Here is an 18823-nt window from a genome sequence, read left to right on the forward strand (position 1 = left end):
CTAGTCGACCTCATCTCTTTTTTTCTGTCATCATATGGCACAATGGACTAAAACGGAGACTCTTAGGTTTGTCAAATATTATTTTTTTTATTTAGGTTGAAGAATACGACAATAATAAACACGTTGTGCCAGGAGTGGAGTTCTAGATCATTTTTATAGTTATCTAAATAATAATTGTGACTCCTCCTATAGTACTGTTGGTTGATTGTAAGCTTGCAACTTATTTTATTTCAGGAGTTCTTCTCAAGAGTACTTTCTGAGACTGCAAATCTGATTGCACTGTGGATGTCAGTAGGGTTTGCCCATGGTAAGATATATATTTTTGTAAGTATTACAGTTTAGGATTATCAGTTTTGTTCATAGTTATTATGATTTGATGTTGCCAATATTACGAACGAAGCAAGAGCCCTCTTTAGCAAAAACTAATACAATCTGTCTCTTAGTGGGGGTCATTATCAAGTAGGTCACCCTAAGGCACACTACTTTATCAGGCTTAGTAGGAGAAACTCCATCTAATTTTCAGCCACAAAACTGGCAGGTGGCCATTACTCTTTATGGGTTTCGCCAGACCTTTATAAATAGCCCTAAGGATCTAATCTGTACGCCAAAATTCCCCTTAGCCATGGGGCTTCGTGCGACTACGCCCTTGGAATTTCCCATAATCCTAACACCACTTGACATGTGTTTGAAACTGGGTCTTGCCTTGGACATTCACTCCGTTGGTATTCAGCCACAGTCCAAGGGTTTCATTTTGGCTGCCACACGGTATCCTCAAGATGCCATTTTAAGGGATTTTGCATTCAACCCAGTGACCCAGCTGCGAGAAGTACACATCTGGCATGACATCATACTTTCCTCGTCGTTCCACTCCTTCATTTCAATTACAAAATGCCCTAGGCCTGGGTTCAATCAATCGCTCTGAGCTCGGCAGAACATCTAGGATGAGACCAAGAAACTTTTCAGGCCTGCTCACTCAAGCTAGGCTGTGCTTCCACTGAGGCCCCCCTTCTCTCCTGTCATTTTAATATCGGTCGGTCTGTGCCCTCTGTATGCTGTCATCTTGTATTGATGCTTTTGCTTCCAGTTCTTTGCCGTAGACGTACATATATGTCTGGAGTTCAGTGGAATACAATACCTGTCCCACAACCTTACAGGCTGCCTACAAAGGATCGATCCCTGGTTGCAGGAAAATTCGCTACAATTAAATGTAGCAAAAACTGTAGGTGGCACTGTTTGGCACAATCCATCTCCTAGCCAATGCAGCTCTCTTTAATCCCCTCACCCATTATATTTTACTGCCAGCAGATTCATCTGGACACCAACGCGAATCCTCAAATTGAAAATGTCGTAAAGAACTTCTTCTTTTATCACTCCATCTGCAGGAAAATTGTCCATTTGACCCTGGCTGGTGTTAGGTCCCATGGACTTGCAACACTAGTCAATCCCGGGTTGGATTATGCCAGAGCCCTGCATGTGGGTATTGCACATAATCTAACTGGGGAAGATCTGGCAGCCAAGAATGAGGAGGTTCAGCTCATTATGGGTTTGAGGAAATATTACAATGTATTGGAAGCCAGAAGCCTTAAAGTGGCTTCAAGTGACGGCCATGATGGATTTGAAATGCTACACAGAGGTATTGATTAGAGCCATGCTGCTTCAAACGCAAGAGTTTTCCTTTACTGCTAAGTCACGGTAGTAGTGTGGGAACTCCACCCACTAAGGTTGAACGTTGTAGTGGGTGGGAGCTGAAGCCCCTGAGTTGGACACTTGTTCGTGTGGGAACCACACAGATTGGTTATATAGCCTTGCAATATGTTGTACAACCCTGTAGCTGAACACGCATTACTGTGTGCAGTATTTCATTTTGCTGTCCTATTGAAGTACTTCTTGTTTTATTACGACGAGCTCTAGGCAGGCCCATGCGTTTGACTGTTGAGTTCTGGGTCTTTGTCCCCCTCACCACCTCCCTGGTGGTTCTGACCATGCTGCATTCAGCATTCATTGTTTACTATTCGGCAATAGATTTACAACGTGTGTCCAGAAGCCATTCGAGCTGATTAACACACCAAACAGTGTCTTTGCAAAACTGAATTGTCGAACTACAAGGGTCAGGATTGTAAACTCACGAGAGTTCAGATTTATGATCTGAACTCTCGTTAGAAAGTTATTGACGAGTCAAAACAAATATCGAATGATTGTGAAGGAGATAGTAAATGTACCTCATGGTATACACTAGGAGGCAGCATTGCATCATGCGAGTAGTTTTTAGACCTTTTCACTCACACGCGGCTCCCAATGCAGTCTTTCGTTCTTCTCAGTTTTCATACAAAGGGATGGAAGGCCTTACCTGCCACAGGTTTCATTTGGGATTATTCTGATGACAGATATATTTTAAATACTTTACATTATTGACTATGTTTTTACGGTAGTTCCGGACCCACCTCAGCTGCCACCACAGAGCAAAAACCCGAGCCGCTATTTAAATGCAAATACAACTGAGTAGAGTGTGCTGTCAATAATGCCCTGTTTTGGAAAGCTTCAGGAGAATTGTTCCTAGAAAATAATCGCTTCTTACCCTTTCTACGGAGTGAGGTTCACTCCTCCCACCCTATGTATTGAATGTAAACTTCATGTCGAGTATCTAGCCGGTTTGAGAAACTGTATGAAACCAACCACTAGACAGGTTAGAGCTATGACCTGCAATCCACCCAGGGGCCGTGTGTAAGCAATACGCTGGAAAGTTAAAGCCACTAAACTTAATTTTGATCGTCAATCTCATTTTAATCGTAGACACCGCACACATTCATTTCAAATATTTTTCATTCGATAAAACTCTGAAATAAGTCACAGAGAAACGTGGTTTTCAGTTTCTCGCCGCTTTGATAGCCTGGGGTAATACTCCATTATAACTGTTAGCCTCCCGCTCATCTCCCACCATTCTTCCTAAACGTGGCGCCATTTTCCAACCTGCCACGATCAGAGAACGGCAGTCTTCGATCAATGGACTCATCGCTGTTAGGCTGCCATCTAGTGGTGGGTGCGTATTCCATTGCATAGCATTAGGTCTGCATAGCGAAACATCTCTTCCTAAGTCTTATTCTGTGTAGTTACTTTTTTAGGTCGAGGACCATCGCACTGCGTAGCAGTGGGCGGAGTCCGAAGATTTTATGTGTTTTAGGGCTTGAACCCGCCCCTCTTCTCCATTGGCTGGCCTAGTAAATGCTGGCCAGCCATTGGAGGAGAGGGGTGTCCCTCCCTTTAAGCCCCGTCTTTTTCGGATTCGGGGGCGTGTTTTTTGCGTTCTTTCTATCTGTGACGTCATCCGTCATTCAGCAAAAAACACGCCCCCGATTCAGAAAATTTCGGAGCTTTGCGGCCGCCATTTTTTTCTTGTTTCTCTCCTGCTCTGTAGCTCCCAGCAACCTCTAACGAAATGTTCAGTCGTGCCGAGAGCTCGGGCTCGACGCCGGGCCCTCTCGGCCTCACACTCATTCTCTTTCTCCATTCTTCCTTGCCGTCTCTTATTTTCTTCGCTGGTCTTCCAACACTTATCTGGCCACTCTTTCCTCTGCATCTTTCCTCACCCACTTTTTCTTCTCCCCCCGCCTCCCACTCCTAGTCTCTCTTAAATCTTTTCCTCTACCTGCGCTTGGCACCTTTGCCCTAGAGAGGCACCATGTCTGCCCGCCAGCGGCGCCCGGCGCCTGCCTCCCGTCCCTCCTTGTTTCAATTCGCGCCAAGTATGCTGCACGAAAACACCCCCTGCCTCCCACTCCTAGTCTCTCTTAAATCTTTTCCTCTACCTGCGCTAGGCACCTTTGCCCTAGAGAGACACCATGTCTGCCCGCCAGCGGCGCCCGGCGCCTGCCTCCCGTCCCTCCTTGTTTCAATTCACACCAAGTATGCTGCACGAAAACAATCTGTAAGTTATCCCCGCTGGACGCAAGGTGTGATATATTTTCCCTGATGAGGAGCGCGGTATTTTTAATGCACCACTTTAACAAAAAACAATTTTCGTTTTTGAATACATAAAAGAAATAGCTAAGAAAATACTGCAAATGAAAATCTTATGAACTAAAGTGTGCGCCTTGATAAATACGGCTTAAGAAAGTGCTACAATGCTAGAGAGGCAATGACTATACTAGAGGTACTGAGAAATGATTTTCCCACAAGCGTAAGATATGGCAAAGACTGTATCTTCATAAACATGGCTCAAAAGAGATTTTACATAAAAAGATTATTTAAAGACCATGTACAGTTATGGAGTGGCCATGAAGAGCTAACTTTACTCGTGATAGCCAGTTATAATTTTTAGGGATTTAATGGGCTAGTGAGAAGACTGCAGCAAAATGACATTGGAAAAAAGACTTATCTACAACAGTTCATGTCAAAAACATACATAAGAACGAAGCCAAACAACACCCATGTCAATGTGAATTGTGAGCTACAAGGACAAGACTGACCTGCGACACCGTGCATGGCTGACCTCTGCCACAAAACCTGAAGGACTGCCTGAATAAATGACTGTCGCAAGGAATGATGGAGCTAACCGCGGTTTTCAATAATTAGCTATTAAGAAACCACAGCAGTGTAATCACAACTTTCGTTTAGAGCAGTGGCGGGGGGGGCGGGGAAATAGAAAGCTCATTAAAGGAGAGAAGCGGTCACCAGCCAGAAGGCACAACAAACTTTGGGAAAATTGTGTTAAAAATGTTTTTAAAACTGGGGGGCACACTTAGCAACAAAGACGCACGCACAACACTGACAGGCCGAGAGGGCATGTGGAAATACTCTGGATGCTTGTGTGGCGCAGACAATTCTGGTGAGTTTGTTCGCAGCTATGTGAGAGACACGGGTATTTTTAGCGCCAGAGACGGTGTTCGAGGCATGTACGGTGGCTGCTGTCGCCATTTCATGTAATGACCGAGATTGCTGATCAGACATGTCTCAATCAGCTGTAAGGGGAAGATAAGCAGCCTGTAAACAGGGTCTTTCAAAGCAGGCGTGGCCGCAGCCAGACGAGCTCCAGCCCAGCTCTTAGCAGCATTCGCTATTAATGGCCTGGCACAGAGTGGCTCGCGAGCTCTGATGGCCCAAGTGTGAGGATGCAAAAGAACGCAGATAGCACATGCATTGGCATGGTAAGGCTAGCAGCCAATGAAAAACGCACCAAGAACACGCGATGACGCAGAAGGGCTACTCCACGTTATCCTGGTAAATATCATGCTACCAAAACAAAAGACTACCAAAAAAGACGGAAACAATGACCAACAAAACTCTTTCATCCAGGGGTCATACCGTGAAATTACTAGAAAAGCTCTACAATGTCTATTCCGTAGATCCGAAGTAAAGTAACAAGTACCGGCTAAGCCAATGGGTCTGGAACATACTGTAGAGTACTTACAATTTCTTTTCTTTAAAGCCCACTGCAGCAAAGAAAAATACCACAGCAAAAACTACTGTATTTTGCATACAATGCATCTATGAGATAAATTATTTAGTATATGATATTTTTGGGATATCAAATAACCCCTCAAGCACTGCAATGTAAGCAGTGCATAGGAGGCGGAATGATACCCCAAAACAGTCAATAGCATGAGGTGAGAGGGCAATACTCTCTGGGGGTAAAGGCAAATGCCACTTCATGTATATGTAAAAGAATTGCTAACAATGGGTATTGCCAAAAGCTGTGCTGTCAAGCCAGATGCAAAAATGTGGGCCCAAGAGCTTTACTTTCCAATTATACATGCACAGGCTTCTTGAAATCAGCGCTATCTAGGCTCCGCTAGGAGACCATAGAAAGGTTTACGTTGCAGCTGTGGGAAAAAGTGCAGAATTAAAAAATCAAGTTATCTTGATAGAAAGAGCACTTTCTAAAACAATGTTTTGCTATGATGTACGATTTAAAAACCACACCTGCATGGTGTCTTGTTAATATTGTATAGTGTTTTAATTCATGCTGAAATCTGTGTTTCAGCCCTTTGCTGCACTGATTCAGATGGACCACTGTCTGGTGCAAGACTAGGAAAAAAGTACAGGAAGAATTTTACTCTTGCAAGCCTTAAGACGATTTGAGATGCATGGCTCCTGATGCCAGATGCTCAATCCTCTGTCCAAGATATCCTCCCACTTGATTCTATACTGTTAAAACAACGTCTGTTGCAGCTGTGCTTTACAGAACAAACTCTCTTCAAGCTTCTAAGGCCCAACTGTGAAAAATATTCGCAAAAGCCACTAGAATAGATGAAGGAAGATGCAAAGCTCTTCGAAATGCCGAAATCCAGCCAGATCTGGTGGTCCACCTCCCCCTTTGATTGAACATATTTAACCAGATATTAAACTCTGTATATAGCAATATCATGCAAAATGGAGAATCTCTCCAATCTTTATTTTTGTTGCCACCACAGGAACTGTATGTGCAGGGATCATATACTAATGCATTCACCTCTTCAAAGTCATAATGACCGGACACAACTATTCTTCAATTTTCAATTAATATTGCCTTTCAATTTTGTGCATGTGATATTTCATTACGATACCTGTGGAAACAGGAAGACTACGGTGCACAAATACCTATGTGAATAATAAACAAAATATCCACTACGAACCCTGTAACATGCACACAAACATAGCTGACATGTTATCTAACCTGAAAAATGGAAGACCGGCTAAACGTCGTGACAAATGGAGCCTGCACCATCCACATTAGTGAAAAATGTTACAATCAGTGCTTTGCTATGACGCTATGCACAAGATTTACGTGACCCTTCAGTGCCCACGTGAACAGTACCAGACAAAGAGGATTGGAGCTTTGCTTTTCCCTTTTTAGGTCGAGGACCGTCGCACTGCGTAGCAGTGGGCGGAGCCGAAGATTTTATGTTTCTTAGAGGGGGTTGGAACTCGCCCCTCTTCTCCATTGGCTGGCCTAGTAAATGCTGGCCAGCCATTGGAGGAGAGGGGCGTCACTCCCTTTAAACCCCGTCTTTTTGCGATTCGGGGGCGTGTTTTTTGCGTTCTTTCTATCTGTGACGTCATCCGTCACTCAACAAAAAACACGCCCCCGAATCGCTGTGTGTCTGTGTGTGTGTGTGTGTCTGTGTGTGTGTGTCTGTGTGTGTCTGTGTGTGTGGGTGTCTGTGTGTGTGTGTGTTTCTCTGTGTGTGTGTGTTTCTCTGTGTGAGTGTGTGTGTGTGTGTGTGTCACTGTGTGTGTGTGTGTGGCTCTGTGTGTGTGTCTGTGGCTCTGTGTGAGTGGCTCTGTATGTGTGTGTGGGTGGCTTTGTGTGTGTGGCTCTGTGTGGGTGTAAATGCAATAGGTCATGCATTTGCGAGCAAGTAAGCGATTGGCATTGTAAATGACAATGCCATTTCTTTAACGATTAAGCTATTGGCAATGTAAATGACAATGCCATTTATTTATGATTTAAAACAAAAATTAAAAAAATGTCATGAGCAATGCCAATAGCTCTACCTTTAATAATGCCGAGACCATTGCATTGTAAATGCTTGTTTTAAGTCGAGCGAAGACAGCGCTTGCACTTAGCGACCTATTGTAAATATTTTGTGGCATTCCAACTCCACCCATTGCTTGCGTTTGCTTTTCATTTGTCTTGATAGAGTGGAGGGGTGAACACACTATTTTTACCGAAAATACTCACCTGGGCCCATAAACACATTAATCATTTACTCTTGAGCAGGTTAACTCTACACTCTATCAAATTGTATTTACTTTACTTATTAGGTCCTATACCATAGACTTACCAATCCTTGTCACTAGTACCTAGGGACCTAAGGGATCAAGGGATGTTAGAATAATAGTTATAATAACATTTCATTTATTCTTTACTTTCAAATAACCACAGACTCGGGAAAAGTTTAACCTTTTATCTATGTAAGTTTCTCAAATGTTACAGTCCATACACTATTGATCAAGATTCTTTCAACTATGAGAATGATAATGAGAACAATAATATGCAAAGCAGATATAGAACTTATTTTTGGCATTAAAACAAAGGAAGGGGATAGAAAAAGGAAACATACGTTAACATACCAACATTTAATATTTACCTAGAATGGAGTGAAGACCAACCCTGGCCTCGGGCTGGGATAAAGGACAGAAACCCCGGAAATGCAGGTGCCAGCAAGGATAGAACAGGTGCAGACCAGAATCAGGACAGGTACGAACCAAATTGGATCAGGACAGGACCAGCTCAGGCTAGAACCGGCACCCGCAGCTAAAGGATAAACGCCTGCGTTGAACCCTCTCTGCAGCTAACAGTTGAACCCCGATTGGGTCTGCAAAATCTTCTGACAGAGTGCTCCGCCAGCACCTTTGCTCTCGATCACCTATTGAGTGCATTGGGTCAGTGACAGGTCAGCTATTTGGACATGTCGGACAAATTAACTAGCTAAGCCTACTCTAGTTATACTATTGTTTATTGTTTATTATTGCAAATGTAAGGATCCCCAATTTTGATTGGACAAAAGACGAGGAGAGGTCATCACACCATACCAGAATGAAACTTTCCTCTTGAATATTGAAATTAGCGTTCCCGCCCATCAATTTATTTTCCCATGCACGTTTATTCCACCCAACAATGAATGTTCCATTAACAAATACATTGTTAACAGTATTGGCTTCCTCTCCGAAGGGTCAGGAGATGAATTTCCCAGGCGCATCTCAGTCAAGACTGTCCTTGGCATTCATTCAATGCCATGACTTGAGTGTTTATGGATTCTGGTGCGCATGTGCGGTGTGGGTTTCAAAATGGAGTTACAGATGCATCTCAGGCCCAAACACGAGCTAGTAGCCAAGTAGAAAAGAAACAGTTTTAGAACAAAGAATAAATGAATGTTCTGTATACCACTTATCTCTACTCTATTCCCATTATTTTATTTTAACTATTGCGTTTAGTGTTTAGGCAAAACAAACAGCTTAGCAAAGGAAGCGGTGCAAGCTTCATGCATGCTGTAACACAAAGCAACCATTTTAGTTCTAGTGCGCAGAAGCAAAAGTTTCCCTCCAAGCAAGGTAGTACGTCATGTCACGTGAGTATGATAGGCGCATGCGCAGTAGAAAATCCCGCATAGCAGAAGCCATTTTATTGCAAGCGGATTATGGTTAGTAAAAGCACATACACAAGCTTCCCTTAGATGCTAATAACGTTATGTGGTGCAGTTATTAATACACAAAACATGTTTATTATTATATTAATAGTTATTTCGAGAGGGCTGAATCCGAGCAAGTCGCTCTACTTGCGAAACCTTGCTCCATCAGTCTCTGCCAGTGTCCTTTAAAAATTCTTGCCTGCTAGTGGTAAATCCTGCCTCTTTGTCCCTCCTTTTTCTGTTCCGTTCCTCCCAGGCAGCATGGACTAATTACGGTTCCATTACGCTATGGTTGTTGATCTGCTCTTAGGGGGACAATTTGTTTTCTTGGTTTTGTGCTTTATTATTGTGTGCCTGTGCTTGCATGTTACTGCAGAATTTGTCTCTTCCATTTGCCTGTTTGGCAACTGCATGTTGTTTTGTGTGTCCTGTACTCCAAAGATGTTGGAGCCCAAAACGCCTTCCCAAGCATTAAAGTCGCCCACCCTAGCCATTATTAGTGTTTTTGCAATTTTAGATGTCGATCGTCGTTTGGGCTATTTTTTGTAGGATACCGGTTTGGTTTTGGGCTTTTTTAAAAAGGGGATTGGGCTTGTGTCGCTTTGGTACTGATGACGCTGATCTATCCTCCAAAGCATGTCAGTTCCAGCAGAGCATGCATGAGTTGGATTACATTATTTATTTTTAATCAGAATTACAGATGTCATTTGCGCACTGCATTGAAGCGGCTCTTTTTGGCAGGGCTTAATTAAAATGCGTGCTCAAACATATCAATGGCCCGCACTATATTGTGTACTGTACAGTGCAGAAGCATGATATGTTTCTATGGAGCTAAAATACACTGCTTATGACAGAAATAATTAGCAGATAAACACTGAAAAATCATTTTCTGCACTTCTTGTCTCGTTTTATTGCCGTGCATTAAAACACAGGGAGCATGGTCTGGGACCGCCGGCCACCTCCCCCCTTAACACACTGGCTGGGTTACCTAATTCAACCAGTCAACACATGGGGTCTTTGGAAGTCAGGGGGTACAGGGCCCCCCCCTGGCCGTATTTATTAAAATATAAAAACAAATCAAAAATTTTAATAAAATAAACATTTCTGACAATTATTAAAATGCACATTTCAGAACATTAGATTGACATCCGTTTCGACATGGTATGATGGGCTAACCTTAACAAATATCTAGTACAGCGTGTTTCCTAACCGAATCTAAACATCCTGAAAATTAAACTGCATTCTAATAATAAAGTCGTACGGCAAGGTCGCCAACCGGTGTCAGATCCTTTTACAGCTGCGCTCTCACGTTCAAAATGCGCATGCGCAACCCAGGGCACGTTTCGCCCACGTGCGCTCCCTGAACTCCATTTAACCATAACAGGAGGGCCCAGACACTCGCGCACCTTAGTGACGTCATAGTGTTGTGAGGGGTGGCTACCAGCCTGAGGAAAGCGTAGACTCCCTCCCCCGCACCCTTTAAAATACGGGATATCATATCCTGCTCCTGAAGTTCTGAGAGAGACCAATGGCCCCTCCCGCGGGCGGCCCCTTTCGTGAATGGGTCCGCCCCCCCGTAAGGACCTTAAAATGCTGCTCACCGATTAATGACCTTACCGCCACAGGCCAGGTAGTTGACCGACTATCTGGCCCCCCCCAACCGCCTACATTGAAAGGTCATATCTTCCTAATCAAGAAACCCTCTACCCCTGCTAGTTTGTTCCCTATCCTTAGGGCATTCCTTGATTCTGTCAAATGGACCCCCCACCCTGTGAGTAGAGACAACCCCTCCAATAATTGTCCACTCTTCATTATCAGCCGACTGTTAGTCTACATTGTCCCTCTCAGATGCCCCCTGTGGGATATTCTGCAATTAAGGTGTTTGAACTAATTTCGCAAACCAAGTGTTGATCCTCTTTATCGAGTGATTCTTCACCGAGTGACTCCGTGCACTCGCCTAGTCCCCCCCCCCTTTTACGTGCAGCCTGGGGAAAAACTTCCCCCCTATGGTGCCGTCTGGGTCCTATCATCGTTACCCCATGTCCTATAATGCATGAGGGTGTGGGGGCACGCCTATGGAGGGTCCCTGCAGATGCTGTGACCGGGGGTATCCTGGTACTATCATTCTACCCCTCCCACTGGCATACTGTACAGTCTGCTAACCATCCACACCTAGCCACTACGCTCTGGAAAGTGTTAAGTGTATGGTACTACTTTTACTATGGAAGTCCCCACTTCCTGAACAGGGAAAATGAGGCGTTGCATAGGCCTATCATTCCTGGGTTTGCCGAGGCTAGGAATGCACACCCTTGTGTACTGTCCCATCTCTACCGTTGTCACTACCAATTGGTGATCTATGCATATACCATGCTGACACTGGTGGCCCTGCGTGCACAGGCGCCGTTACTGTAGGTATACAATTTCCTGTTAAGGCAAATACTGCCATTTTCTGTGAAGCAACATCCTGCTACATTACTGCCGCCAGCCCAATTAAGGGCTTACACACCGAAACAATCAACTCTGTGTTGGCACCTCCTGCGTCTTTTGATCGCTCGCCCATCACACTTGCGTTGTTGCTTGCCATCCTCTACCTGACGTAAGCATCCCTTGGGCTGTCCACCTGTAGCAGCTGTTGTGATGTGGAGCACTCCAGATATCCACCATGGACCCGGCCATACATAAATGGAAAAGATAAACACAAACCATTAGTGTTTCTGGCGATAACTGCTGTACACGTGCAAGTCTTACATTGCCATCACTTGCTAAGTTTGAGATACGATTAGCGTCAGATGCATACTCATAAACACTTCCGACTAAGTGTTGAGCATAGCCTCAGTTTGTGTCCCCTGTAGCGTGACTGGATTAGTGTTACGAAGAGTGCCCTGTAAAATGGCCTTCATTAACGAATACTACCCAGTGTGCCGTGCAGTGACACAAGCATGGAGTCCCCAGTGAATACCATAGCGCCCTCATGACTCCTTAAGGATGATTAGGATATCAGTTTAAAAGGAACAGTCTGTTTGCCAATGCCGCATCCAAGTCTTTAAGCATAGGATTAGCACCCACCCGACCACAACTTGATGAGATATACGTATTCTAAGTATCGACTGTTGGCTTCGACCGTGGCTGACAATGATAATGCGTAATATAACCAGTGATAGAAGTGGGCGGGGACGGAAGGGCACGGCGTGCCCCTACTTCTAAAAAATTGTTCAGTCCGTTCCCCTACTTCTGCTTTCAAAAAAGCGTCCCGGACGGCAAGAATAGTCCAACTTTAAAATGATTTTTTCTTTCCGCTTCCAGGGGCTGCTCGCACTTCTCTGTTGTACTCCAGAGGCTGCAGCAGCCCCCGCCCCCCCCGGAGCTCGCACAGACAGAGGGCAGGCCATTGTCATTCCGATTGAGGCAGATTAGCCCCTTTAGAATGACAATGCGGCCGCCCTCTGCCTTTAACATATCAAGTGCCCCTGAGATCGGAGTTGGTGATTAGAGAGGAGCTTTCCCCAAGCAGAGTACTGTGGGGAACTTGACACCTTTGTCAATGTTGTACACGGAGTGAAGTGAACTGGGCAGGAGCAGTGACCACAGTGACCGGACAGAAGAGGCGACAGGAAAGGAGAGGTACTAGGGCAGGAGAGGTGTCGGGGCAGGAGAGGTGACGGGGCAGGAGAGGTGACGGGGCAGGGGAGGTGACGGGGCAGGGGAGGTGACGGGGCAGGGGAGGTGACGGGGCAGGGGAGGTGACGGGGCAGGGGAGGTGATGGGCACGAGAGGTGACGGGGCAGGGGAGGTGACGGGGCAGGAGAGGTGACGGGGCAGGGGAGGTGACGGGGCAGGAGAGGTGACGGGGCAGGGGAGGTGACGGGGCAGGAGAGGTGACGGGGCAGTAGCGGTGATGGGGCACGAGCGGTGACGGGGCACGAGAGGTGACGGGGCAGGGGAGGTGACGGGGCAGGGGAGGTGACGGGGCAGGGGAGGTGACGGGGCATGAGCTAGAGCAGTAACCGGGCGTGAGCGGTGAAAGGACAAGAGCGGTGAAAGGACAGGAGCGGTGAAAGGACCAGGAGCGGTGAAAGGACCAGGAGTGGTGAAAGGACAGAAGCGGTGAATGGGGCAGGAGCAGTGAACAGGGCAGGAGCAGTGACGGGGCAGGAGCAGTGACTGGGGCAGGAGCAGTGACTGGGCAGGAGCAGTGACTGGGCAGGAGCAGTGACTGGGCAGGAGAAGCGACTGGGCAGGAGAAGCGACAGGGCCGGAGAGGCGACGGGGCAGGAGAGGAGACGGGGCAGGAGAGGAGACGGAGCAGGAGAGGAGACGGGGCAGGAGAGGAGACGGGGCAGGAGAGGAGACGGGGCAGGAGAGGCGACGGGGCAGGGGAGGTGACGGGGCAGGGGAGGTGACGGGGCAGGAGAGGTGAAGGGGCATGAGCTAGAGCAGTAACCGGGCGTGAGCGGTGAAAGGACAGGAGCGGTGAAAGGACCAGGAGCGGTGAAAGGACAAGGCGCGGTGAAAGGACCAGGAGCCGTGAAAGGACCAGGAGCGGTGAAAGGTCAGAAGCGGTGAACGGGGCAGGAGCAGTGAACAGGACAGGAGCAGAGAACAGGACAGGACCAGGGAACAGGACAGGAGCAGGGAACAGGACAGGAGCAGGGAACAGTACAGGAGCAGGGAACAGTACAGGAGCAGGGAACAGGACAGGAGCAGGGAACAGGACAGGAGCAGGGAACAGGACAGGAGCAGGGAACGGGACAGGAGCAGGGAACGCGACAGGAGCAGTGAACGGGGCAGGAGCAGTGAACGGGGCAGGAGCAGTGAACGGGGCAGGAGCAGTGAACGGGGCAGGAGCAGTGAACGGGGCAGGAGCAGTGAACGGGGCAGGAGCAGTGAACGGGGCAGGATCAGTGAACGGGGCAGGAGCAGTGACTGGGCAGGAGCAGTGACTGGGGCAGGAGCAGTGACTGGGCAGGAGCAGTGGCTGGGCAGGAGAAGTGACTGGGCAGGAGAAGCGACGGGGCAGGAGAGGCGACGGGGCAGGAGAGGCGACGGGGCAGGAGAGGAGACGGGGCAGGAGAGGAGACGGGGCAGGAGAGGAGACGTAATAGGAGAGGCGACGGGGCAGGAGAGGCCACTGGGCAGGAGAGGCGACGAGGCAGGAGAGGTGACGGGGCAGGGGAGGTGACGGGACAGGGGAGGTGCCGGGGCAGGAGAGGTGACGGGGCATGAGCTAGAGCAGTAACGGGGCGTGAGCGGTGAAAGGACAGGAGCGGTGAAAGGACAGGAGCGGTGAAAGGACAGAAGCGGTGAAAGGACAGAAGCGGTGAACGGGGCAGGAGCAGTGAACGGGGCAGGAGCAGTGAACGGGGCAGGAGCAGTGAACGGGGCAGGAGCAGTGACGGGGCAGGAGCGGTGACGGGGCAGGAGAGGTGACGGGGCAGGAGAGGTGACGGGACAGGAGAGGTGACGGGACAGGAGAGGTGACGGGACAGGAGAGGTGACGGGACAGGAGATGTGACGGGACGGGAGATGTGACGGGACAGGAGAGGTGACGGGACAGGAGAGGTGACGGGGCAGGGGAGGTGAAGGGGCAGGGGAGGTGACGGAGCAGGGGAGGTGACGTGGCATGAGCTAGAGCAGTAACCGGGCGTGAGCGGTAAAAGAACAGGAGCGGTGAAGGGAAAGGGGCAGTGAATGGGGCAGGAGCGGTGAACAGGACAGGAGCAGTGATCGGGGCAGGAGCAGTGAACGGGGCAGGAGCAGTGAACGGGGCAGGAGCAGTGAACGGGGCAGGAGCAGTGAACGGGGCAGGAGCAGTGAACGGGGCAGGAGCAGTGAACGAGGCAGGAGCAGTGAACGAGGCAGGAGCAGTGAACGAGGCAGGAGAGGTGACGGGGCAGGAGAGGTGACGGGGCAGGAGAGGTGACGGGGCAGGAGAGGTGACGGGGCAGAAGAGGTGACTGGGCAGAAGAGGTGACGGGGCAGGAGAGGTGACGGGGCAGGAGAGGTGACGGGGCAGGAGAGGTGACGGGGCAGGAGAGGTGATGGGGCAGGAGAAGTGACGGGGCAGGAGAAGTGACGGGGCATGAGCTAGAGCAGTAACCGGGCGTGAGCGGTGAAAGGACAGGAGCGGTGAAAGGACAGGAGCGGTGAAAGGACAGGAGCGGTGAAAGGACAGGAGCGGTGAAAGGACAGGAGCGGTGAAAGGACAGAAGCGGTGAAAGGACAGAAGCGGTGAACGGGGCAGGAGCGGTGAACAGGGCAGGAGCGGTGAACAGGGCAGGAGCGGTGAACAGGGCAGGAGCGGTGAACAGGGCAGGAGCGGTGAACAGGGCAGGAGCAGGGAACAGGGCAGGAGCAGGGAACAGGGCAGGAGAAGGGAACAGGGCAGGAGAAGGGAACAGGGCAGGAGAAGGGAACAGGGCAGGAGAAGGGAACAGGCCAGGAGAAGTGACGGGCCAGGAGAAGGGAGGGGCCAGGAGAAGGGAGGGGGCAGGGGAATTGACGAAGCAGGAGTGTTGATCAAGCATGAGCAGGAGTACTGACTGGACTGGAGCAGTGAAAGGGCAGGAGCAGGCGTTTCGCAGGGCGACTGGAAGGGTAGGGGGCCAGTTTAGTTTGGGGGGACCGGTTTTGTACAAGTGCAGGAGTTTTAAAAACACTGCAAATAAATGTATATTCAGCAGGTTTTGGTCAACAATACAAGTGCCAAGATAACTTTGGTGATCAATGTACCTGCTGGAGAGAGATGGGAGCATGTTTTGTCTAGTGGCTGTTTTACTCATCTAAGGTAGTGCAGAGTGGTAATATGCCTGCTGCAAAGAACATGTACCATGCATATCAAAGAGCAATATGTTATGTGCATAGTTCAGTGGGTGCTGCTTTGTGTTCACTTCCCGAATGAAAGGACACTTGAATACATATGGCCTGGCAGTTCGGGATGGACTGTTCACATTGGGCGCAGGATCAAGACTGATTTGCATATGGCTCGGTCCAAACTGGAATGGCATGGTGAGCACAAAACGATGGGTTTAAGCCCAGATCTCTGAACTGGGGTGAATGTATGACATTGTTCTGCCTTCTGTCCATCAATTGTTCTTTTTGCATTTGTCACCCCGAGTGGGACAGGTATGCTCAGATAATAGTCCTGTGCTCTCCATGCCACTGGAATCAAGCTATCTTGGCTGATAAGGGCTGAAAGCCCGAAACCGGTCCTAGGATGCTTGATTCCGGTCCAGGGAGGACCTGGCCTGGCAGTTTGGGCTGGACTGTTGTCATTGGGTGCAGTATCAAGACTGATTTGCATATGGCTGGGTCCAAACTGGAATGGCACGGTGAGCAAAGAAACAATGAATTTAGGCCCAGATCTCTGTACTGGGGTGAATGTATGATATTGTTCTGGATTCTGTCCACCAGTTGTTCTTTTTGCTATATTATGATTGAGCAGCTAGCTGGCAGCCATGAATATGAAGGAGCCTTTGTGGGTTTCCTTGAGTCTAGATTCTCCTGAAGAGTCCCTTTCTCTTCTGAGCCCTGCTTAACACATGTGTACAGGAGATGCCCTGTATTCATGTCCTCAATGTTTGAGACAAAAAATAATCATGGATTTCTGAACAATGAGAGTAAAAGCATTAAGGCTACATGTTGTTCCTGCTTATATTTCACATGCTTTACATAAACCTGTATTCCCTATGCGTGTTTGCTTTTTCCTGAATTAAACCTCAAATAAACATATCCATTCTTTTAATTAAATAATGTTATAAGCTGTAACTGGTCAGTGAAATGCTAAACGTACTAAAAATTGGTATGTTTTGCTATTTCTAGCCACACCCCTGACTCCGCCCACTGATTCAATCTTCGGTTATTCCCGCCCCCTGATTCTCCACCCACAGTTCCCCTACTTTTGTTTTCCCACTTCGACCACTGAATATAACTAAGGGGCAACCATAACCTATATATATTATTGTTATGATACCAAACTGAGCATCATTCCCTTAACAAGTTGCCTGTAACAGGTGGCCCTCCAGCTGCCGCACATGATGTTCCAATCAATTCATAGCACACCGCCACCTCTCGTAAATCATGATGCAACATTAGTTTCAACAGATCAGGGTTTAATGTGTTACCGTTCATTAACCCATTCTGCCTCCCCCAGTTCAGCCCTGGTCATATGCAAATCTGTCCGAGCCCGGGAGCGCGGGCACAAAGAGGCCGCTTCCCGCGCTCCACAGGCTTTTAACCCTTTCGCCGCCGCGGCCCCGCCCCCTCACCCCGGAAATGCACTACTACTTCCGGGGCGAGGGCGGGGGGCAAGCGACCACGAAAGGAACGGGATGTGGGAGGGGCCGGGCCCCGCCATGCCTGCGTGGGGGCCGATTGGCCCCCCTTCTCTTTCCCGGTGGGAGGCGAGTTTGTGTCTGGTGTGCTCTGCCCACGTCAGCATCGGATTGCCTGAATCTGATGCTGACGAACTAAAAGGTATTGCAGTGGTATCCCTTGTTTTCATTGTGCTTTGTGTTGTGAATGTACTCTTATTTGTCAACTGTAAAACTCCTGTTAATAGACTTTTACGGAGTAACATTGTGGTTGGTGCTTTCATATCCGATAGTTTTAAGGAATGCTGATCGGTGTTTGGTCTGCTCATGGGCATCACAACAAACCTATGTGGCACTGTTGTATTATGAGCTCGGCTCACTCCATCAAACCGTTTGTATCCTAGCTGTGAGTAGTTATTTCATATAGCGATGACAGTAACCCCTATTGAGATTGCCCGGAAGTTATGTTATGTTTGCAGCAAAGGCAGGTTACGTTTTAAGGTCCATTAATTAGTTTTGGTGTTAAATAAAACCACCACCCAAAGAGAAGGAAAACTGAATAACGCATCAAAAGTTTGGCCAGCTTAACATTTACGCTGCAGTTTCTGTGAGAATCTTTCCATCCTGCAGTTTATGACTTTTCATTCAATGATAATATCCCACGTGTACCGCTGTACTTTAGATAAGATAACCACCTGTTTCCCAAAAAACATAAAGTACTATTTAAAGCAGTCCAGTCTTCTTGGCCCTCTGCTTTATCTGAAGAAAAAAACAGAAGCACTATAACCTGATGTAATTGCTGGTTTCCACACTACTTGACACCATATTTTCGAAATTCGCATGGGTACATAATGATAAATGCTTTTGCCGCTTTAATTACACTTTATTTAACATCTTAGCACGCATTGACGGTAGAGTTGGCCTCCCTGAAACTGGTACTTTAGTCCTTTAAATAACCGCAAATAATAGTGGGAACATTTCCCTAACACTACAGGCTGTAAATAATGCCAGTACAACATGGGCAACTTGGACACTGTTTGTGGCTTACTGTTTTTTCAAGAAACTGTAGCGTATATGTAATACATTTACAGGCCAGTATTGTGTTATCCCATCCTTCAGTACTTGCTTGCATGCCCTGCTCTTTTATTGTACAAAAAAGCACTCTAATGCTGCGATAGCACTAGTTTCTACAGTACTTTATCCAATATTTTCTCAATTTGCATGTGTAAATTTTTTTTCTTTGCGCTTTAATTATACTCTGTTTACCGTCTTTGCAAGATTGTAAGATGGAGTTGCTCTCTATATAATTATTTCTAGTCCTTTGAATACCGCAAATGACACTATTGTATTATAAGCTCCAATCCGTCCTTTATTAAACCTCTTACATTTACCTTATCCTGATGGCAA

At 47.6% G+C, this 18823-nt stretch overlaps 1 protein-coding gene across 2 annotated transcripts in view; it reads left to right on the plus strand.

Annotated features, from left to right (window-relative positions):
• The window catches only part of LOC144784551 (protein nucleotidyltransferase YdiU-like), a 319919-nt gene that overhangs the window by 129487 nt on the left and 171609 nt on the right, over positions 1 to 18823 (plus strand). For both annotated transcript variants that reach the window (XM_078663432.1, XM_078663433.1), the window contains exon 10: positions 235 to 307. In XM_078663432.1, coding sequence (XP_078519558.1) covers positions 235 to 307 — 73 coding nt within the window. The remainder of the gene's footprint in view (positions 1 to 234; positions 308 to 18823) is intronic.

Source organism: Lissotriton helveticus, chromosome 10 (assembly GCF_964261635.1).
Source record: "Lissotriton helveticus chromosome 10, aLisHel1.1, whole genome shotgun sequence".
Lineage (NCBI taxonomy): Eukaryota > Metazoa > Chordata > Amphibia > Caudata > Salamandridae > Lissotriton > Lissotriton helveticus.